At 39.8% G+C, this 24596-nt stretch overlaps 2 protein-coding genes across 2 annotated transcripts in view; one reads left to right on the forward strand and one right to left on the reverse strand.

Moving 5' to 3' along the window:
- Positions 1-240: 240 nt before the first annotated feature.
- Positions 241-22101, reverse strand: LOC117393980 (PH domain leucine-rich repeat-containing protein phosphatase 1-like). The gene is made up of 17 exons (XM_033991961.2): positions 20198-22101; positions 12501-12697; positions 12110-12235; positions 11840-11988; positions 10226-10372; positions 8033-8260; positions 6608-6810; positions 5333-5393; positions 5159-5254; positions 4708-4863; positions 3707-3907; positions 3472-3634; positions 2930-3060; positions 2718-2834; positions 2423-2617; positions 2103-2340; positions 241-2014 (listed from the first exon to the last, which is right to left on the reverse strand). The coding sequence occupies exons 1-17, from the start codon at positions 21807-21809 to the stop codon at positions 875-877; spliced, it is 5160 nt and encodes a 1719-aa protein (XP_033847852.1). The 5' UTR covers positions 21810-22101; the 3' UTR covers positions 241-874.
- Positions 22102-23249: 1148 nt separating this feature from the next.
- si:ch211-191a24.3 (tensin-3) overlaps positions 23250-24596 on the forward strand; it is a 64380-nt gene continuing 63033 nt past the window's right edge. The window contains exon 1 of the mRNA XM_033964887.2: positions 23250-23352. The gene's annotated coding sequence lies outside the window, so the exon portion shown is untranslated. The remainder of the gene's footprint in view (positions 23353-24596) is intronic.

Raw genomic sequence — 24596 nt, forward strand, 5'->3', positions numbered from 1 at the left:
ACAAGAGAGATTCTCCAGAGCGATTCACTAAAGCCCAGCTCCACGTACCATCCAGACAACACAATGCACTTATTATGGTACAGTGGCACAAACATCAGTGTTATGAACAGGTACAACCACAAACCTGTGTACTTTATATTCCAAATCTCTATTTCCCATATTCTGAATCTATTTCCCATGCTGTGATGAGTTTAACCTGTGTCTGTGAGAAAACAGATTATAAAAAGTCCAAGCAACATGTATCAGAAATCTTAATTTATTTTATAGCAAAAGTAGCTCTCTTGTGCGATTTTGCCGTTGTCTGTCGACTGTAACACTGTTCTGAGAACATTCATTGAGCTGGTAATCACTGGGTTTCTCCCATTCAGCTTTAACTTGCACTGCAGCACCACTCTCCACTCCAGCCCCAAAAACACAAATCTGGAAATTCAGTTCTATGAAATAATCGTCTTTTCTCTTAGAGAATATTAGTACACTCCAGTGACTATGTCACTTAAAAGTATTAAACTATGAGTTAGTTCTAGAGTTCACCAACTCTGGCAACAGTAAGGCCAACGTCATAACCCATAACAGAAATGTCAACTAAACATAATGGAATGGTCCATTCATAAAAGTACCATTTGACATAGAATCACAATTGTTGAATGAAGGTCACTCAAAGTGCTTTCTGATGAATGATATGGTCAAAATTAAAATATCACTTGACATTTAACACAAATTGTTATAAAATTGCATTGCATTTAGGGGCATACAGTTAACAGTAGAAAAATAAAAATGAACAAAAGTAACTTAGTAAAGCGTGTTCAGAGGAAGCAAAGGCTTAAATGCTGCACAAGAGACAGATGCTTTTAGAAAGGGCTTTTCTAAACTGCAGTTAGAGCGGGGTCACAAAGTAGTCTGCAGGCTTCTGGTAGGGGTGATTTTGCTGGTTGTGCATTTGCTCTTGCTGCTGTTGCTGTTGTTGCTGTTGGATGATCTGGCGCACCTCCTCCTCCAGCTCTGGGGGGATAATGAGCTGGTCGTCAGGGTCTGGCTGGGCAGGTGCATTAAAGTAGCCTCCCTGTTTCCTGACAGGTGCATCTCCTGCCTCCTCTATCACATCCTGGCTCCGGGCCTGACAGGCCACAGAGCCATTGGCCCGGGCCCTGCGCCCCAGAGTCCCAGAGCGGGCCTCCGTGCTTAGGCAGGGAGAGGATGGGGGTACGGGGGAGGGGGAGGCCTGTGCAGGCTCCTGATACACTGTGCTGGAAGGAGGGGTGGTAGTCTGCTGTGTTTGGAAGTTAGTTTGCGGAGAGGGACGTTCCCGACCATTCAAACAGTGGACATCAGCTTCAACTTCCACACGACTTCCATTAGAGAAAACCCCCGCAATGGGCTCTTCATCCTCACTGTCCAGCCCATTGTCAGACAGAGCTCCGGAGAACTGCCTCTGGAAGCTGCCTCCAGCAGCCGGCCTCCGCGCCCCTGGTCGCCCAGGCAGGTTTAGGTGTGCTGCTGTGGGTTCGGCCTGTGGAGGGGGGTCCTCTGAAGAGGCAGTGGAGCCCACCTCACTGCTCATCTCTGACATGCTCAGCTCACTGCTCAGCTCACTCACTGTCCCTGATGAGGGAGGGGGTAAAGGAATGCCTCCATCACTGGTCTGATAGGGGTGTGTGCTGGTGTGTACTCCAGGCCCAGGACTTGGAGGAGGTGGGGGTGGCTCACAGAAGCAGCAACAGTCTTCTGTCACACTCAGTCGTACGACTACAGCACTTAAACTGTCTGCACAGCCGTAGCTCTGAGCCAGAGTAACCAGCTTCTTTGCTGCAGCTAGAGCATCAGGAACGTTCCTGACAGCTTCTACGGCTTCAGTAGGGGACAACATTTCCCACAAACCCCTGCTTCCCAAGAGGAAAAACTCGTCTTGTGGGGTGAGCGTCACGGTGGACACATGTGGACGAGGGGTGATAGATGGGCAAAGGAAGGAGTAGCCCATAATCCTAGTGCAGTCGGTCACACCACTGACTTTGTTATCCTACAGACAGAATCAGACACAGTGAGTCAACTTTCAAATAATGGTTTCATTTAGTAATTCATTTTTCCCATTTCTAGATGTGTCTTACCTCTGTAATGATGGCATTATGCTGCCGTACCCTCTGGTACTCCACTTCCTCCTTCACAGTGTGCACAGTGGAAAGTTGCATAGCTTTGCCATCTCGGCACAGTACGGCCTGGCAGCGGCCCACGTTGGCAGTCTTAAGAGTGAAACAGCCACTGTGCTCCCCAGGTGCCACGGGGTCGTGTCTAATGTGACACAAAGCTGCTGAGCCGCCCATCCTCTGTCCTGCTGTGCCCAGCTTTCTGTAGAGCAACACACACACAGACACACTCAGACAGATCGTTCATCAGCCTTCACAGGACACAGAGCCACAGTAATGCTTACCTTTGCATTGTCAGGAAAGTGCTGGTCATGTAGTCTTCTTGCCTTTGTGCCCTGTGAAGTTCTTCTGCCAAGACGTCTCCCATTGTGCACTGTAGTAAATAAGGAATGTCCACGTTTTTGTCTCCATCAAACACTCCATACAGCGCCTCTCGAATCCCACAGAAGCTGTCCAGAGCCAGAGCTGCCACACACAGTCTACAACAAATGCTCAGATATCAGTTCACAGAATCTACATGTGCATAACGTAACAGTTATCTGTGTAGTAAATATAAATACATAGTACTCAGAAACACACTTGTTTTTGACTCCAGAGGCCTCTGTGTAACTATGGCTCCAGACTGAAGGCGCCCCATGGCTCTCACTGGCACAAGGCGCTGAGGGAGAAGGATCAACTCTGAAGCAGCGGATGTTACTGTGCAGGAGATGAAATAACAACAGTTACTTTGTGGCTCAGAAACCTTTAATAAATATTCTTATCCACAAAAGCATGGCATAAGAAGCACATACTTAAGCAGCTCGAGGCTTTTGTGGTCCAGGTTGAGGCGAGGGTTTCCTGTTAGATCCAGTTCCTGGAGTTTTGCAGGAAGAGTCTCAGGGAGTGACACCTCTGTGAGCTCATTACAGCTCAAGTCCACACACTGCAGGACAAGAACAAGTGAGGAGGACATTAGAGACTTTTTAACACTGTCTTTTAAAATAGATTAGATTTCGATTATAAGAAAAATGTTTGATACACAATACCAACTTTGATACCACAAGTATAATTATGTATTTTATAAAATAAAATAAAATATATAATGTATATACATTATATAAATAGGTCCAACTTTGGCTTATTTATGTGTTTCAGTATTGATACTTACTTCAAAGGAGTATGTTGTTTTAGCATCAATTAGTATCAACTAGATATCAATTATTTTTGACAACCCGAGTCTTGAGCACCATAATCACAGTTCTCTTAAGACTTTGAAACTACACTCTACATTATAAACACACAGAACTAAGCTAACTTCACAAGCCACTGGAAAGTGTTAGAAAACTCCAGGGACCTTAATCTCGGGCAGCTGGAGGACCTCAGGGAAGGCGTTGATGCCGTTGGAGTGGGCGGAGAGCGTGTGCAGGCGCTGACAGCTCAGGATGGTGGTGGGCACGCTCCTCAGCCTGTTCCCGCTCAGGTCTAGTTCCTCTAGCTGCTCCAGTCGGGCCAGTTTACTGCAGCATCCAAACTTAAATTAAACACAGAGAACAGGCCTACGCTAAGAGAAAATTCTCTAGATTGGCTACCTGGCTGTGAAGGTCTGTAGCTGGTTGTAAGCGAGGTGAAGCACTCTCAGATGGCTGTGTCCAGTCAGAAGAGGTACGCACTTATCTGTCAGACAGTTGTTGGTGACATAAAGCTCCTCCAGCAGACTGAACCCATCCTCTGACAGACTGGCAGGAGGAAGGCTCTCCAGCTTATTGGCCGAAACATTGAGGTATCGCAAACTGGGAAAATAAATAAAGGCAAATAATTAACTTCAACAATACTTTTGTGTAGCTAGTTTTGCACTGCTCTTCTATCCATACACTACCCGTCAAAAGTTTGGACACACCCTCTCATTCAGTGTTTTTTTCATTATTTTTACCACTTTCTATATTTTAGATACATACAGAAGACAACAGATACATGAAACAAGATATGTGGAATTATGTTAAAGTTAATAACTATAGTAAAAGTGAAATGTAATTCTGTCAACTGGACAAAAAGTCTTATATCTGTCCACCAGTAATCTCATCAGAACTGAAGAAGCGACTTGGATGTGCAGCAAAACATCTTCATTTAAAAAAATGTTTTGTCCAGTTGACATAATTTAATTTTTCTTTTACTATTACACAGACATCATAAATAACTTAAATACTAAATATTTTTTGACAAAGCAAAGGGTGGCTTTGATTAAATTAATTCAAGTTATGTAATGTTTTTTCTTTACTATATAGTTCCATGTATCTTGCTTCATATATTTGATGTCTTATGTATATAAAATGTAGAAAGTAGGAAAAAAAAAAGAAAAAAAAACATTGAATGAGAGGGTGTGTCCAAACTTTTGACCTGTAGTGCACATTGTATTTATATTCATTCTAGTCTATTCAAATCTATTTTTATAACACCTTATTGTTTGCGTGCCTCACAGTGTTCACTGACAGCAGTGACAAAACTGGTTCAGATTCTGAGGTACACTCATAAAAGTTTGGAGCACACAGATGGCACATGCGGTAGTGATTATCTGTGTGCAGTGTTTACTTACCTCTGTGCTTTGGTGAATAAGTTACTCGGGAGTTCAGTCAGATGATTGTGCTGCAGATCCAGCACCTCCAGCTGTGATCTCTCCAGCCTCTCAGCCAGGCGGCCCACATTGTTCCAGCCAGAGAGCAGTTTTCTCAAACTCCCTGAGGACAGCAGTCTGCAACATACAAACATCCAGAGGAATGAAGCACTAAAAATAAACACATTTCTGACCTGCCCAACACTACTTCCTGAGACAGACAATTGACAGCGGGAGCACACAAGTATTGCACCAGAGAGTATACAATGTGAGAGAGACCAGAGAATCTTTTTAATCTGTTTCCTTGCACAAAATGGGACAGGAATGGGTTGTTAAGAAATAGGTTTCAGGAGGGTTACTATGTAAACCACAGAAGTATTAAAATATATTCTTGTCTTTACAGTTGCAAAGTAAAGTACATTGTATCACTTACTGTATTGGGAGTTCAGTAAGACAATTATGGTTAAGGTCCAAAACCTCGAGTCTCCCGCTTTCACAAACCCAGTCAGGCACAGAGCACAGCATGTTCCTAAGAGAAAATACGATAAAATTAGACAAAACATTGCGACATAACTACAATGAAAAGAGGCTGTGTGTGGATAAGTACCAGGACAAATCTACAACAGTCAGGTTCTCTGGGACAGGTGCCACGTCCAGCTGCTTTAGATCTACAAAAAACACAAGCACATTAATGATGTGACGTTTGTGAACGAGTCAGCTCTTTTGAATGGTTCCTTAGTGTGAACGGTTGGAATCGGATCTCAATTTTTAAAAGACTTGTATCTTCTTTTTTATAATTTGAATGCATTTTTATATGGATTAATGCTGAACCAACACAAGAATCAGCACAGAAGCAGAGCAGGCAACATGAATGAGAGATTTATGCACAAACACAAAACAAAAAAAACCTGATTTGGCATCATAGCAGTTAATAATAATAAAATCTATTATTATTATTATCATTAATATTATTATGGCAATGTTTTATTTTGATTATGTATGATCTTAGAGGGTAAACACACTCCCACTCTCAGTTTGAACCATTTTAAACACATCTGGGTCTTGTATATAAAATGTAGTTTGTAGATAAAATTAGTTCTCACTGGCTTCTGTCATGTAAATACAAAAATAAAGAGCCAGTCTTTTGAAGGACTCTTTGAAAGTAACGAATCCAAAGCGTCAGATCCCATAAAAGAGCCAAAAGTCCCATCACTAAAGAACATACATCAGTGTTCAGTGTCATTAATTATTAAGTGAGATATGTAGCTACAGAAAAACATCAGGATAAGGGATAATACTGAAATTATTGTCATTGACACAATAATAGTAAAAACAGGATAATCCCAGTAAACCCCTTTCTACATGTACAATATAATGAAAAGCATGAGTTAGTATAAATAAATACCAGAATTAAACATTTTAGAAGTTAGTGAGTTAGTTAGCATCTATAATTATTCATATAAGTTACTTTTTTTGACAATTTACAGCTCAAATCTTACTATAAAATGTGACAAAAATCCCCACACAACAAATACTGAGTCCCTATAATATTTGAAGACTTCATTTGAAAAAATAGATAAGTTCCATATGAAAAAAAACATTAGGAGCTTCTAGTTTACTCTTAGTCAAAAGCCAAATTTTACTACTATTAAAATATAATTCCATCTCTTCTTGATAAAATCCTCTATACATATTGTATTATTATTATTAAAAGAAAACCCCTTTTTGGCATTTTTGTTCAAGACAGAAATATCCATTTTTACTATTAAACTCTTAATTTGTTCCAGCTACTATTTATAAAACAATAGGTTGGTAAAAATGATCGTGAAAGGCTCAAGTATCACATATAACCTGTCAAACATATTAAAATAGAGGGAAATACCATTATGAGCAGCATGTAGGTTCTTTAAGGCCTGGCCACTGACTCGGAGCAGAGACAAGCAGTTTCTGTCACAGCGCAGGACTTCAAGCCTGGACAAACATCTAACATCCAGGTCCCGCAGGCCTGTGTCTCTCAGGTCAAGATGGACAATGTGAACCAGTTGCTCTGTGTCTCCCACTGTGACTGTGTGGAGGCGGTTCAGCCTGTAAAATAAAAAGTGAACAGTGAACAGACAGAAGATGTATTCATAATACTATTTTCTAAGTTTGAGCTTGTATCAAACAATAACAAAATTAAAATGGTCAGGTAGTTTATTCAAAAAACCTGCGATTTCTGATCAGAAGTTATGAGGTGGGAGATTAATACAAATTATTAATGTTTTGGATATCATCAATAATAATAAAAACTATTTAAAAAGTTTGCAAAACTGATTTCAAATAAAACTAGTAGAAACTTGGAAAAAAAAAAGTATATAAAAGGTGATATATCAGCATTTTTCTAGTTAATTCTACAGTTCATTCACTGTTTTGCAATATTTGAACCTCAACCAAGACATTTACAGGGGCATTTTGATAGATTGCAGTAATATCACGTCACGACATGAAATTAAGTAGTGAAATATATTGAAGAAAATATAGACAATAAACAATATTATTGAAACTAATTTAGGGCTATAGTAGCTCAGTTGGTAGCATTCGTCCAGGAGGTTGGTAGAGTGGTCAGATCCACTGACCCACAGTTTGGCAGCTCCTGCAGATGAATGCTGTTGTTGTGTCCTTGGCAACCCACCTCACCCTTAGTGTCTGTGTACACTGGTGTATGAATGTGTGTGTGAATGGATGAGTGATTACTTGATGTAAAGCACTTTAAGTGCCTTGAAGGTGGAAAAGTGCCATATAAATACGTGACCATTTACAAATTTATGCCACTGATACAATAACCCTGAGGCAGGATTATCCCAAAAACTATTCTAAAAACATGAGCTGCAATAAATAAATAGAACAATGAGGCACTTGAGTTTATTTATTTAACCCTCTACAGCTCATATTTTATCATGGGACAGAAAAATACCAAAAGTTTCCCACTAGTACAAAGAAACAGAATCCATGATAAATATTGACCCCTATTGCTTTATATATTCATTATATTTCAGGTTACGTCGATGTAGTAATTATTATGACAGGCCTAAATATGCATGGATCCAGAATGATGAAAAATTAGAATTGTTGCTATAGCACTTAACAAAACAAAATATCATATCTTTTTATTGGGAAACTCCTCACAATGTTGCATATAACCGGAAGCTGAAACCTATAAATAGTCTGAATAAGGACATGACTTATCTACATATATATTTTTGTCGATATGACCCACCTACTCAGCAGTAGTTCCGGCATTATTCCTATAAAAAGCTGACACACTCACCTGACGTCTATGTGCCGAGCAGGCAGCCACTGCAGGCCTGCCGTGTCCAGGACAGAGAGCTGGTTCCCTGCCAAACACAGTCTCTCCAAGCCACGCAGCTTTTCCAGGACCGGAGGCACAGAGCTGAAGCCGTTGAAGGATAAACCCAGGTACGTGAGGCTATCCAGAGAGCCCAGTTCAATGGGCAGAGTACTCAGACAGTTCCCATCCAGAAGGAGAGTCTGCAGACTGCAAACAAACACACACGGTCATTAGTGGGCTTTGAGCAACTCCTTTGTTGCACACACTGAAAAGCACTATATAAATAAAGTTTACTTACATTATCACATCAAGTATTTCTGAAATGAAAGACTGAGCAGGCTGGTGATGAAACTCAAATTGGGGCCTGTATGCTTTTTTTTAAACATTGCTATATTGTGATTCAGTACTTTTCTTTGTAAAGAAGCTCTGTGCTTTAAACACAGACCCACGCTTGTACTTTGTCAGCCTTCACCATAGTAAAAGAAAGTAAAAGCTAGTAAAAGACGACTGAGGGATTACACAGACAGCATTTTGAGTGGATTTAACCAGTTACTGTGAAGCACAATTTTTCCGGGATTGCAAGTGGTTTTAGTTGCCTCTTAATTGACCTGTCACGGAAACAAATTTTGAAGCACAATATATTGCTGAAGTAAATAAAGACGATAAATGATAATATTGAAATAAAGCAGAAGTACCCCCCCAAAAAAATTATTCTAAATGTATAATATTGTTAAAAAAGAAGTTAATAATTCAACCTTCTAGAGCTCAAATATCAAATGTTATCATATTGTAATGAATAACCAAAAATCTCCCAGTAGTGCAAAGAAAACATACACACAATTAGGGATGGAACAATAAACAGTAATATCGTTTACTGTGATAAAAATGGTCATCAATAATCCTTCGTTAGACATTTTATATAATCGTGAGAATCGCCAACAAAGGTAATCGCCATTATGTCATCAGAATGTGCGGAAAAAAGCTACTTATCATAATATTCTGCATTCGTAGTCGTTTTCACTGATAACAAAATACAGTTATATAACAGCTGTTTAAACATAGAGCTTATTCAGAAAATTAAAACAATAATTATTCATTTCCAGAACTATCAGCAACTTTTATAATTATTGTGATTTTATTAATTATTTTAGCCACGACAAAATTTCAGCATCTTTCTACACCCGATAAATATTAACCCCCAAAAATTATCATTGCATCACTCATATACTGAACGATAAGTCGATGTAGTAATTATAGTGACAGGCCTACCTCTTAATGACATATTTAAAAGATACCAATAGCAAGAATCGTGATAACACTGAAATTGTGATCAAGGCTCTAGAAGGAACTGCAGATAGACATTATTTAGCTATAATTTGGTGTTTTTTGTTAGCTTAATGTCTCTGTACATTGTCCCTTCAAATAATGGATCTATAATAAACAACTAGATAAGACACTTTTTAAAGTATTTTTAAATCCTCAAAGTGCCTAAAATTTAGCTTTGTAAGATTTCGCCTGTTCGGAGCCTGCGCTTGCTCCGCTCTCGCAGCTATCGCTCTGATTGATCAGAACTGATCACACGCTTCTGGTGGGTGGCACTAGGCCGAGTATTCAGGAAGTAATGTTGAAGAAAACACTTTTTTTTTTTTGGCATTTTGTACCAGGGCTCAGACCATTGAAAACAACACAATGCCATGTTTGGTTCATGTTCCAGATCATATTATACTTCCTTGATTAAGTTTAAACTAAACTAATCTTGATGATACTTTAGGCATACAGCCCTTCCCCTCTGAAAGTGTAATTCAGTTATAATATCCGCTCCCTAAGAACATCTCAAAACGCCCAAGTATGAAAACTTGCATGTAAATAAGAACTCTACACCACATGAATGAATGAACCAGTGGCCCATCTGGGACTCCATGACTGTGCACAAGACTCTCTGAAGCTTCATGCATTGGGATTCTGGTGCAGCGCCAGCCTTTCATTGAATACACAGGGAAACTAATCTGCTTTGTTGGAATCAAAACAAAAAGCCTGCAGCCTATGTCAGCAAAGAGTAGGTCACTGAGGACAGGCTCTGCTCTTGGGCAATAACTGAGGAAATTATCGCCGCCATCATCTCGAAAAGCGCCCCCAAAGTCTTTGTTATTGGCTTTTTCAAAATCCACTCACTTGTGCATGCTCCCCAGTTCAGGAGGAAGGCTCGAGAGTTGGTTTCCAGACAAGTTGAGCTCAGTGAGAGAAGTGATATCACACAAGGCCAGTGGGAATTCAGTCAACGTGTTATTAGACAGACTCAGGCTTCTCAGCTTGCAGAACCTAAAACAAGAATCATGTTTATCATTGTTAACCCTAGTAATAATAAAACAAATCAAATGCATGTAGGTCTATTACGTAACAGCCAAGCAGTCCTGTCCAAAACACACAAACAAAAGTATTGAAACCTATTCTCTAAAACGAAACTACTATATCTTAAAAAGATAGAAATAGAAAAACAGCAGAATTAACCAATTTTTGTACTTAATTTTTTTTATACTTAATGGTAGATTAGAGATGCATTGATCTGATACTGGTATCTGATATTGGCACCGATACTGAACCATTTGCTGGATTGGATATTGGATTCCAAGTTCAGTCGATATTCTGGTTGGACATATAAATTGATATAAGATTATTTACTGATTATAGTTGGTCAAGAAAGTCTCATGTTTGAGCTTTTATTTACACAAAGCTGTTCTGTAGTTACTTGAGAGATAAATAACAGCTGCGTAGCACATTTCGATCAGTTTTGGCACCGGTAGTATCAAAATTGGTATCAGATTGGTAATTACTCAACTCTCTACAGCTCAAATATGAATTAACAACAAAACTATTTAAAAAAAAAAAAGTTTGTAGAAAATGTATAAATGGGAAATATTAGGCCTTAAAAACCTTGTTGAACCTCATTTATCGAACTATAAATTGATTTAGTAATTATTATAGGTCTATGGCTATGTGATGAGCCTGGGTGATGACATAAGCAGAAAGATACATCCCATATATGACAGGACAGATGCAAAAGTCCCTACACTATTTTAAGCTTCATGTTTACACAGATTTTTGCCTGAGCAATGTCAGAAAGGGTTTAAAGTAATAAGTGTGTGATAATCTGCTTCACAAAGGGGCCAGAGCAAGGGGCTGGAGAGAGGGGCCGAGCTTTCGCTGTGTCCTTTTGAGGAAAAGACACACCAACAGCTCGGAAAAACATGTTCCTCAAAAACACGGCCCGGGAAGTGGCTGTTTATAAAGGAACAATAGCCGTATTTATACTCAGGGGATTTATTTCAATCAGCATCTTGACAGACTTCAAGAGATTTACACCATGCACTAAAGAAAACAAACTGTCCCCAGTCACAAAACAACAAAACATATTTCACATTGCACCATAGGCAACAAAAACATGGCATACTTAAAATATTTGTTATTTGTTGTGAAGTAACACACTGATTTCATTTGCTCATTGGTTTAAATGGGCAGAAATACAATATATAACGACCTGGTCAGAAGAAAAGAAAAGCCCTCTGCCCCAGGGGTCAGTCAGATGAATGTCAAATCTTTCATTACAACGGCAGCTCTCTTTTAATCATTTAAACCACACACCACCCCACACAGACCAGTCATGTGTAATTTGATCTAAGCTCCCCTTAATCTAAGTTCCCCTTAGACCATATGCGAGCTCTCACCACTTTGGGACATTCCATGAGTCAAATAAAAATAATAAAAGAGGAAAAGCACAAGAGGCTTTACCTGGTGAGTGCCGGAACACCTTTTTGCAGGGACAGGAAGTTGTTTTTGAGATTGAGGTGCGTTAGGTCCTGGCTGTAAAAGAGCTGAGTGGGCAGCTCCTCCAGGCTGCAGCAGGACAGGTCCACAGAGTTTACCCTCTGAGATGCAATCTGACACAGCACAAATACAATGTCAATGTCAGAATAATGAATATCATCATAAAACATATTTCAAAGATCATTAACACTAAGACTGTCAAACTGACCAATAGAAAGACGAGTGAATAGTTACCTTGGACGCAATGCGGTGCCAGCGAAGGTGCTCTGTGTACGACTCATAGCTGATGTAGTAAGTCTGATTCTGGGGACCAGCGGAGCTGAAGGCAAGACAGTGACTGTGTCTTTTTATCTCCTCCACCTGTAAAAACATTAGGTATATTTAAGCTCTGATTGATCTTTAAGCAAAACTATTTTTGGATTTTCTACTATGATCCATTTACTGCTCCTACACAGTTACACTACACACTACACACAGCTGAATGTGTAGTGTAAAAAAAAACAACTCAATATTTTTAAACAAAAGTTATTTTGTATTTTAGTGTGTAGATATTTTGGTCATTCTTGAAAATATTTTCCGGGTCCTACTGTACTTCCTGCCTTTATTGTTTGAGCCTTCAAAGTACCTTTCCACCGATGAGAGGGAGGATGTGCATCTTGCCCGTGTGGGCGTGTTTCACAGACGATACGATCAGGCAGGTTCCACTCAGTGTGACCTGCCTCTTGGACCAGCGGTTCACAGGCAGAGCTAGCTTCCCTTTCCTCACGTTGAACACTCCGGAGAGCTGCACACGCTCCGAGCCTCCCACACTGCGAGGTTTACCTGGGAAAGCAAAGACAGGAGACGTTAGCATGTCACATGGTTTATTTTTACAGTGACATTTTTGCACAGTAGACAGTGTTATTTTTAGTCTTTTGGATTTTATGAATCGCCACAATCACACTCAGCTCCTCTTTCACAAACTGAGAGGGACCAAACACAATGGTTATGTAAGTGAATGGAAGTTCACAGCCTGTGGGCAAAGAGGGAGAGCAGCCACTCAGGCGTGATCTGTGTCACATTAACCCTTTCACTTCCACACAGCTTCAACACTGAAGCTGTGGATGGGACAGGAACAGTTAATGTGGAGAAACAATGACATACAGACCAGTCTTGCTCTCTTGACCAACCAATTATTTAAAGATTTATTAGAAATCCTTCTGTTTTGGCTGTGTGAGCTTCTGTTGTCTGCTCGCAGGATCACATTCACGGGATAACATGGGAAAGGGAGACACATGAAGAGTTGAACCACAAAGAGGCTTGAAATCAGATTAGCCTGTTATGTAATGCCTTATAACACTAGCCCGATCCGCTCCCTGCCTTCTCCGGTGACTTAAACAAAACGCCACTTAGGTTTCACTGAGACTAAGCGACTTCTTAGAGAGTGACCGACTGATGGCATCACCTTTACAAGAATGGACCACTCAGTCTGGGTTGAGTCACCAGTGAAACTGTGAAATCAATTAAAAAAATAAACCAAACATGTGTCCACCCATCTCTGGGCTGTGCCTCTGACCTCGGGTTCATACAAACCCTTTCCTTCCGCCCATTTCTCTCAACATCCTGTCGCTCATCAAGACAAAGAGAGTCATTTCCGAGTCCCGTTTGTCAAGGTCCAATTGTGCATCAAACTCTACTTAAAACATACCTTTTCAAAGCCATGGGGAAAATGAATGGAAATTTGAATACAGTCCCTAAAGCTTTTATATTATGAACAGATATAACTGGAAATAATTTGTTTTCGAGTAAGACATAGTGAGTGACAGCCTCTATGCAGTGAGCCTCCTAATGAAAGAGGTAGAGGTATGACATCATCTGATTCAAAGCACACATTCGATACTGCTGCGGGTGAAACCACAAACTGAAGCCCTCCCGTCACTCAGACAGCCTTTTATGAGTCTGAAATATCATGCTCTTGTGTGAGTAGCATATTAACATTAACAACAGCCTGTCACAATAACAAACTTTGAAGTGCAATATACTGCTGAAGTAAATATAGATGATAAACCATAATATTAAAACAAATGTGTTCTACTGACACAATAACCCTAAAGCAGGATTATCCCCCAAAAACACTGTATATGTGGAGTAAATACGCTGCAATACATAAATGGCAGATATGAAACACTTCTGTATTTGGTGTCTATCTATAAATGTGTCATAGAGGTTATTCATCCAACATTTTTAGCTTAAATATCATCACACTACAGAAAAATAACACATACTTCCCTAACACTGCAATGAAAAAGTTCCAATGAGAAATACTGCCCCCTAAAAATGATTCCCCACAATTATTTCTTAATATAAGTCGATACAGTAATTACTGTGACAGGTCTAACTACAATAACCAGAAAATATGTTTAACAAAAATGATGCATGGATTGATAAAATGTCAATTTGTTGTCATTTGTTTTTTTTTTGGTATGTTTATCACGAACCAGAACTAAATAAATTGACTATTGACTATAACAAGTCTCCCTCTACCTGTCAGATCCTCAGTCTTTAACACAGTTTAAGACTAGACTGAAAACGCACCTCTTTTCCCTGGCATTTAATACTAGCTAGACAGGATACCTTTGTGTTTTAGTGTATTTTTCCTGTGTACCATGTTATCTGTATGTTTGCTTGTTGTGAAGCACTTTGGTCAGCTGAAGTTGTTTTAAATGTACTGTAGAAATAAACTTGAATTAAACAGAATGAACTAATTGCTGGAATCAATAACTGAATTCTGGGAATGAATTGTAAAGGTCAAGTCTATATATATATTTTTTTCTTTCTTGCAAAGATCATGTAAATATTGTGACTTCAAAGAGGAAAATTGACAAATGAAACTGCATTCTGACATTTAAGATCTAATCTGCATCAGTAAATATGTCCAGAGTTGAAGACTGTAGTTTAGTGGTGTGATTATGAGCCTCTCTGTCAGAAGTGTCTCGTGTGTTTGACCTCTGAATAAAGCGGTTGGGGCTGTGAGCTGGAGGGAGTCTGCTGCTCTGACCACGTCTCAGGCCTGAAACACTGAGGAGGTGAAATCTGAGTTACAATGAGGTCACTTTTCTCGTACATCAGCATTATGTCTGTGGAGGTGCAGGGTGTAGGGGGGAGGGACACCTGTGCTATGCGGACCTGGGACAGAATCTTCACTTTATATTAATTAATACTAAAACTAGTACAGAATCTAGGGCTGAAACAAGTTCAAATCAATTAACCACAACTGATTGATTATTGAGAACAATTAACGTAATAATCGAAGAACCATTATCTGGACTCTACAGACTCCATCACATGTCAAATGGAGCTCAACACTGATTTCCCAGATTCCAGAAGTAAATTTCTCATTCATTTTTCCCATAGACTTTCCAGAAAATGTGTATTAAAGTTTGAAAGCTTGCTCAGGCATAATCAGCTCTGTGGTAACTAATGACCTCAAGACCTATAATTTGAATTAAAATCTGTTTCTGAAATTTTATAAACCACCAAGTTATTAAATCATTTCAAGTCTTGCGTTTCACATGTGCTTTTTGGACTTAAAACAACAGCGTTATGGAGATTAGTGACCTTGTAGCTGGTTAAACTCCGCAATGTCTTGTCTGAAATTTTCTAAAAGTTTATGGGGAAAATTAATGGAAAATTGACTTTCGGAACCAGAGCGGTCACTGTTGAGCTCCACACCGAGGGATGAGGTTTTAAGATTTAGACAAAGCAAGAATTAGACTTGGTGTTTTTGATGTAATATACGCACGGACAAAATGTGTTTTCCATCTGAATGTCGTCATGCTGCTACTTCAGCTTCATCTGGATCAAATTTGGTGAAAATATCATTCACAGGATTTTTATGTTCTAAACAACTAATTGACTAATCGAAAGAATAATTTCTAGATAAATTGACTGGCAAAATAATGGTTAGTTGCGGCCCTAATTAAAACCAGATGCGTATTTTAAGTATTTGAAGCTTCTTTCTTAGCCATTTTTGTGTACGTGATTCTACTGTCTACTTTTTTTTTTTTTTTTATTAAAATCAACAATGAACTGGCAGAGCATACCCTTATCTTTAATATAAATGTTGGTATCAGTTTATTTATGAACTGAAACTTTCCTAAGGCTGTAGAGAGGCCTCATTTATAGAAACATCTTTGCGTTCATGTCATTGTTGATTTTCCAATTATTGCACCAGTGTCACAACCAATTACATAGTTATCTGTTTGTACAATGCAGAGGGATAAACAGATCCAGCTTTTTCAGTTCAGATACCAATTTCAATACTATAGCTTTAAGTACCTGCCAACACCTGATATCAACTGATACCAGTGCAGAGGCTGATACTATAAACTATTTTACATTTAGTTCCTTAAAACAAAAATAAAATGAGATAAATAACAGCTACATAACACGTTTTCAGTTTTGCCTTAAGTAACTACAGAACAACTTTGTGTAAATAAAAGTTCTTTCTACTTTCTGTAGAAATTAAAAAGTATTACATCAATTAATACATCCAAATAGGATATCAACAACATTGATATTTGGAAACCGATATCTGATTTAGCCAGTTTTTCAGTATCAGCTCGGTGCATCCCTAACAATGCATAATAATTGACTGAACCAGATGACTTCATTGATTTGTTGTTTTTGATATATTGAGTTATATTCCCTGTCCACTTTTCCCATTGGGCCTGCAGGACTTTGGAGCCTTTCCCAGCTAAACCAATGTGCCAAAACACAACTTTCAGATAGAATCAAAGTCCCACTGTCTCATAGCACTATCACTTGGTGTTTCTTTACATAAATGTGAAATCCATAATGCTACATCTGCAGTACCCTGTTCCTGCTGCATTCTTGTATTACTGCGGGATCCCTTTGCTGGGGGGTAAAAGGAAACGGGACACACACACACGCCCATTTCTATTTGACATGAGGAAGAACAGACTATTGTTGTGTAACTGTTGTCGGTATGTTTGGACAAGGGGAGTGAGCTTTGTAGTGATTTGTGTGCACTTTGAACAATAATACGATTCAGATTTGTATAATGTTTTTTCCAAGTTTGACAATTACTTCACTGTGTTTTACTTTAGATCATTTTAGGGCAGCGCGATGAATCAAATTTTAATCTTATCGAGATCTAAACGTTTCAAATAATTCATTACGAACTAACGGCTTTGATACAGACGTCTACAGCCAACAGCATGTGGTTTGATCATGGACTGTATATATACATGTACACAGCTAACCCGCTAGCCCCGTGTTCCAAATGAGAAGTGAGCGTGGGCGCACTTACAGCTTCATCGACTCTGGCTTCAATATACTTTACATTTGAAAAAATCTATTGAAAAACTGTCATTCCTCTCTCCATAACGGCTGCGGTCAGGCTTGTCATTTTGGTCTTAAAATATTTGTATCGACCTGCTCTACATGTTCTTGGTATTTTTATTTTGCTATTGTGCCTGTAACTCAAGATATGAACATGAAGAGACAAATTAGCTGCCCGTCCCCTGCAAAAACTAAGGCTCACACGATTTTGATTACCGTGATATATAGGCCTATCACAATAACACATTTTGAAACGTGACATATTGCTGGAGTTATACTGCGATAAATGATAATATTTCAAGTATTTTAAGATACAGACACAATAATCCAAGATAATCCCAGTAAACCATTTTTAAATAGGCGGTTTCATTAAAAGACATGATCTGCAAGAAATAAATAACAGAAGGATCCAACAATGAGCCAAAGTAGTCACTTATTCAACCTTTTACAGCTCAGATCGTATCATATTACAATAAAAATGCCCAAAAGCTCCCTATTTTTACAAAGAAATGATACACATGATAAATACTGAGCCCCAAAATATATAGTTCCAACTTTCATATACTGAATGCTAAATCGAAATAGTGATTATCGTCACAGGCCTAGTGAGATATGTTTAAAAAGTAGGATTCTGTTCACAGTAAACATTGTAAACAACTCCAGGAGCAAATATGAAGAAATATGAACTGATTAAATAATACAAGAATCCCAATTTCATAACATGTTTGTAGAGATCTAAACCACAGGTACAACTAGACCTGTCACACCAATATACTGACCCATCGTTCACTATATGAAAGCTGGAACAATAGATTTAGGGTGTTTTTGTTATAATACGATAAGATTTTAACTGTAAAAGATTGAATAAGTGACTTCTATGGCTAATTATGATCACTAAAAGTACATTATAAGTTGCAGCTAAGGACTTTCCATAATAGTGTCTATTTAAAAATGGTTTACTGGGATTATCTTGCCTTATTGTTATTGTGTCAGTGGTATAAAGTAGTTTCAATATTATCGCAGTACTTCTATGTAGCAATATATCACGCTTCAAAATGTGTTATTGTGACAGGCCTAGGTACAAAAAGATGCTTCAGTTAAAGACAAGACAGTTTTCTGGATCATATTTACTGTATTATTAATGAAAACTACAAATTGTTTAACTTTTGGATTTAATAATACCACTGTGTTTGATAGAAAACATCTTGGCATGTGTTTAGGGGTGTGTACAGCCAAAATAACGTTTTAAAAATGATTAAAATGGTGAAGGTCAACAATTACTTTATTTTTAGTTGATTACCCATGATAATTGTGATTAATGGTTGCAGCCCTATAATCCACTGTGTTGTACATATATGGCTCATGAGTATTGAGAATCTGATCCAATGGCAGATGCACAGATATCGAACAATGAAACCAATAGTGCATTCATTGATCTTTCAGACCGTATGGCCACCTTATGTTTTTGCAGCTGGTTTAAATCAAAAATAAGGTCAAAAACAAGAGCGCATTTTGTTAATCCCAGATCATGGCTGTTCTCCATCCTCTTACACAGCAGCATGTCAGCGAAACAGGATCATATCAATAACAACATCACAATGCATGAACCCTAGCCAGGTTTTGGCTTTTGGCTCGCCTAAAGAGTGCACCTGTTACCTCCAGATGTGTCTCGTACAGGGCAAATACACAGGGAGGGGAGGGCCAGCTTCACGGGCACAACACTGGGCTTTGTTACAGGGGGACAATTGAATGTACTTGTTGAACAGTCTGACTAACCAAACACAACGAGAGCACTCATGGTACAATGAGAGTGGATGTACAATGAACGAGCCAAGCGAAGTTAGAGCGTTTTACTATCTGCCATTAGCGTAATGACATTATAAAAAGCAGATTAGCATAAGTGTAAAGACATACTTTCAAGTCTAATATAAAGCTAATTTCATTTGACTTATTATTGAGAACTTGAAAATAGGGATGTCAAGATTACTCGGTTAACCAATACATATTATGCATTACTGGGGAATTTTTGTAATAGTTAATAGTGTAATAGTAGCAATAATGTTTAGCTATATGATAAGACTCAAGTTGTAAAAAGGTTGAATTAATAACTTCTATGACTCATTACAGATGCAAACCAAGTACTAAAATGTTTCATTCAGCTGTTTATTTATTGCAGCACTTCACATTTAAATCTACTCTTGATTATCATCATGTCCATATTACTGATTATCATCTATATTTACTTCAGCAATATATCAAACTTCAAAATGTGTTATCGCTACAAGTCCCTCCATAACCTGGCCTTCACCTACCTCTCTGACCTCCTCCACCACCACACAGCCACCTGTGCTCTCTGAACAGCTGATGCCAACCTCCTGTCTCCCCCCATCAGTAGTAAACATAAGACCTGGGGGGACAGGGCCTTCTCTGCTCCTGCCCCCACCCACTGGAACTCCCTGCCCAAACACATCAGAGACTCATCCACACTCACCATCTTCAAAAAAGATCTGGAAACTCACCTGTTCAATCTACTTTGTCTGTCTCTTTCATCAGTGTTTTGTCTTGAACTGTGTGAAGCGTCTTTGAGTGTCATGAAAAGAGGTATGCAAGTGTTATGTATTACTATTTTTATTATTATTATAAAATTGACACTATTGCCACTAATTACTATCACCGGTAATAGTCTATACACCATAAAAGTAACCCTTAATGTTAGGTGCTTTTATTGTACATGTTCATGTCACATTAACTTTATCAATCAGAAAGTGTAATTTTAGAAACCTGGTCACGTACTAGAAGAACGGTGATCTATTGAGCAATGTGAATGAAGGAAAATTATGGATTTCACTGTTGTTTGCTCATAGAACCAATAATTGGGAATAACTGGGAAATTGTAATGGTTTGAAAATGTGATATTGTAAAATTGACTTGCTAAAAACATTAGTCACCATCTGATTTGCACTGATTTCAAAGACTCACCGAAATAAAAGCGAATGAGACAGCCAATCTCTGGATTCATGCCCTCGTCCTGCACCCTCCACGGATCCTCGAAGCCCAGATTGGTCAGATACTCATTTAGTATCTGCAGAGGCTTTTCATCATCCTCCAGTCTGCGCACCGCTCCACCGTGCAGCTGGAGAAACAGTGCCGGGGTGGGACTGGTATTGATGGGTTCCGGCCATAGCCTGGTGCCCCTGGGGATGTCTGGGTCAGCCTGGACAGATGCCTGGCTTGTGAGCGGCCTGGTTTGGGAGCTGCTGGGACACTTGGATGGAGGTGTGATTAATCTCTCCATGTTATCACCCACTGGAGTGTCATTGTCTAATGTGCTTTTCTCTGGTTTGGATGTGCTGCAGGGGTCTGTGGACGAGGGCAGTTGGTCAGCAGCAGAGGAGCTGGGACAGTGTGTTGGAGAAGACGCCAGGTCGACTTCATCTGAGGAGCTCTCAAATGGGTCTGGGTCTTCTGGGGCACTGTCACAGTTTGGGCTCTGCACTGACGAGTCTGTCCCCACAATGCCCTCACTCAGGGAGTCTCTGTGCTCTGTGCTCCTGGGACCCCCTGGACTGAAGTCCTCACACGTGCTGCTCTCTATGTCAGAGCCTGAATACACCCCGTAACAGTCAGCTGCACTCCGACTTAGATCCATGCCTATATCATTCAAACACACCTCAGAGGATGAATTACTGGCGTTCTTGTCCTCCAGCAGCAGGGTGGGAGGCAGCTTTGCATCATGATAACAGTGTTTTGAGCCTTTACTGTAGTCTAAGTCGTCATTATAGTCATCCTTGAGGTTTCTGATATCCAAAGCCTCAGTCAAACTTCCACTGTCACTTCCTTGTCCGTCCCGCTCTTTATCATTGGCAGCAGCCACAGCAGTAGTCTTACACGTTATTCTCAAAAGGGCCCCAGACTTGCTCCCTGACACTTTGAGAGCCACCTCCTGTGCAGTGGTGTCTACAGTGCACAGCACTGGCCGCGGGTAGGAGGGCGTGAGCCAGTCGTGCACATGTAGACAGCCGCGCCGGAGATCCGACCTCACCCAGGTCTTATCAGAGACCTGAAGCTGTTTGGTCTGTTTCTGGCGGAGAAAAGTCTTTCTGTCCAGGCTGAGGGTGCTGAGAGGAGAGGCGGTGGGAGCGGGGCTGGCTGTCTCTGTAGAGGACACTCCGGGCGAGCCTGTGCTTGGCGAAGCTCCCAGTGATAAATTCCTCTTGTGCCGCTGCCGTCGTCTCCCCAGCAGAGAGTTGACAGAAGTGGAGCTGTTGGCAGACGATAGATTATAAATGTTGGCGGTTTTAGCGGTGGGCATGTTTATATTCTTGGCCGCACCGCTCAGAGCGTTGGCAACTTGGTTTTGGTAGATTCCATTCCTTATCGCGATCTGAAGAAGGGAGGTGGCCGCCAGTCCTTTCCCGAAGAGTTTCGCCTCTGCGCCGCCCTCATCCTCCGCAGAGGAGCCTCTCCTCCCCGCGGATAGCGGGGGACACACACTTATCTTCCCCGGAACTGTCTCACTTTTAGAGTCGGGTGAGGCGTGTGGTGCTGGAGTTAAATTATCACCGGTCTCTCTTTCTTTTTCACTTTCCATGCCGTAGGTCCAGAGCCGTTCCAGTTCGCAGTAGAGCAGGTGAGACTAGCGTTAGCTCACAGCCGCTAGCTTGGTCCGGTGAACGGGCTGGTGACTCCTGGTCAAATGTGAACGGCTCCACGTTAGCGTAGCATGCTAAAGGAGTGCGCAGTTCGTCCAGGGATTTGATCCGCTACATCATCCCATTTCAATGTGCGCCTGTTAGCCCGCTTACAGGAGCTAACCGGCTGTCCCGATGTAAAAGCTCCTGTTTAGCTGATCGCCATGGAGGCAGCGGGAGAAGGCGCGTCTGTGGAGCCCAGTCTCGCGCACAGGGCGGGGTCTCATTGGATATGAATTATGACGCGTTCACGGGCCGCTCACTCACTCCAAAAATCAAAGTATCAACGGATTATCATGTCGTTTTTGGTTCTGGAGTAAAAAATAAAGCATCTTCATCTGCAATGACTTTGGTTTACTGTATGTGATCTATCAGTTTGTTACTTTGGTTAAAAATCACAAAACCATTTATTACTTTTAATATTTGGTAAAAAAAAAAACAAAAAAAAAACTTTTAAGGGTTACAGACACGTCAATTACAACTTTAAAATTGAATATGAATGCAGCATAAAGTGAAGGCAGACTGAGGGGAAAAGCATGGATCTGGGGCATAGTCTGACCTGCGGGGCAAAGAAGCTTTAACCCTCCAAAATTTTATTATTTTATTTCATTTTATTTTATTTTATTTTATTTTATTTTATTTTATTTTATTTTATTTTATTTTAGATTTGATTCCATTTCGAAAGCAATTCTTTTCAAAATATAGTTTTTGACTCAAAACTTGTATTACTGTAATCTGTCTCTTAGCGCCTTCTAGAGGCACTTAGGGTACACTACCAAGAGATGTCCATACATCTAAAAGTATGCATAGGGTCTAATGTTTGAGCAAGTCTGCAGTTTGACAAAGGCCAGATGCACTGGTAGGTCTTATTTTTTCTTCTTTTTCGAGTGAAATGCAATGCAATATATAGGGGTGGGATTTAATAAGTTTTCTTCTCCTCGAAATAAATAAATAAATGAAAATGAAAATATGTGCGTGTCATACATGTTGGGCCTATAGCCTACAGTGGGGTGAATTGTCTGAAGTTGGTTTACTTTAGTTAAGCACTATCAATCTCTTTTGTAAGTTTATTTCTACATCTTTTTATGCAGCCTGTTGCCATAAATGGAGTAGTTTTTGGCATAAAGGGGTTGATTTGCTGACTTTAACAGCTGTTCTTTAGAGCAAGTCTTAAAGTTATCCCTCTAGAAAGAAAATGCTCAGTAGTATAAACAGCCTAGTAGTCCTGTCTTGTTCATTATGTCATTAGGTAACGTTGTCTATTTGTTACTGCAGTTGTCAGAGGGCAAAGTGCGCTCTGGGCTGGATCAGCACAAAGTTGATCATGCTCTGTGCTCTCTCTCTCCCTCCCACTGTCAAGTCTCCACCTCATTTCCTTCACCAGTCACACACAGACTTTCACTCATCTGGCTTCATGTTGCTGTGATTTCTGCTTCTATAAAGGTAGGCTCTTACTTTATTTTATTCTGTCAGTTTCATAACAGTTAAGTTTCACTCCTTAAACAATCTTGCCATTCAGATAAAAGTGTTTCCTCCCTTCTGTTTGAATGAGGCAATGTAGTTGATTGGACTCATGCTTTCCAGAGAAATAGCTCCCTGCAGATGGAGGCTTGGGCCATTGACACATTAAATATCTGAAGCTCACTGCAGAAGTGTTTCTTTCTGTTTAAAAGTGCAATTATAATTCCTGAAAAGCCACTGTTCTTATAAGATGCAAATAACATTGCCAGCTGATTATAATTCAAATTGATTTATACTTTGTTGTTTAGTTGTATATAATTATAAACAACCACTGAAGTTAGTTAGGAAACAAACCTGTATTTTCTGCCCATTTAAAAAGTTGTACAAAGCTCAATTAACAGGATTAATTAAGCTGCGTACTGTCAGACGAAACACCTGAGTTCTGGTCAATGCCAACTTGTGCCAATATGAAGGAAAAGACACAAAGATGGCTAATCCGTTTTGGAATGCTTTCGTTTTGAATGGGAAATAGAGACTATAATTAGACGTGGGCAGCTCAAGGCCTTTTCTGAGCAGTAGTAAGGAACATGGGTGTATATCTGTGTATGCATGTGTGGTTAAGGGGCACACACTTCCGTTTGTTTTGGTTCTTCAGCCCGCGGAGCACTGGCAAATTTAGATTACAGCAGTCCTGAAAATGCAGAGAAAACACAACCCGAAATACATAATTGGGGACAAGGCGCTCATTAAAACAGAGCAGCTGCAGTTTTCCCCGTCTGTTTTGGCAATGGCAAGCAAGACGTCAGATTGGATTTCAGTTCCATGTATGGTGTAATTAGATTTTAATTAAATATAGTTGTAGTTAAAGACTGAAAGAACAATGAGTTGTGGTTTAGTCACATTAAGTTAATCCTGTTTAGGCCTAGATAAAAGACTCAGCAAAATAGTTAAGTCTCAGCAAAATACAATAACACATAAATAGTACGGAAAAAAACAAAGAAAAAAAGGAAGAAAGTTGCACATTTGGCAGAAAATTGCTCCAAAATTGCATGTGTAAAAAAATCCTGGCCCGGATTTACAGGGGTGCAAAAGGGTGCACTGCAACCTCACTGATAAAAGTTTGCACCTTCATTTGAGACGGGATAAATAATGACACATAAAGGCCCTGTATTACGCAAAATTGACTCTTGTGAACTTTAAGTCATGTTGTAATGTTGTTACCTCCT

The sequence above is a fragment of the Periophthalmus magnuspinnatus genome, chromosome 4 (genome assembly GCF_009829125.3).
Source record: "Periophthalmus magnuspinnatus isolate fPerMag1 chromosome 4, fPerMag1.2.pri, whole genome shotgun sequence".
Taxonomy (NCBI): domain Eukaryota; kingdom Metazoa; phylum Chordata; class Actinopteri; order Gobiiformes; family Gobiidae; genus Periophthalmus; species Periophthalmus magnuspinnatus.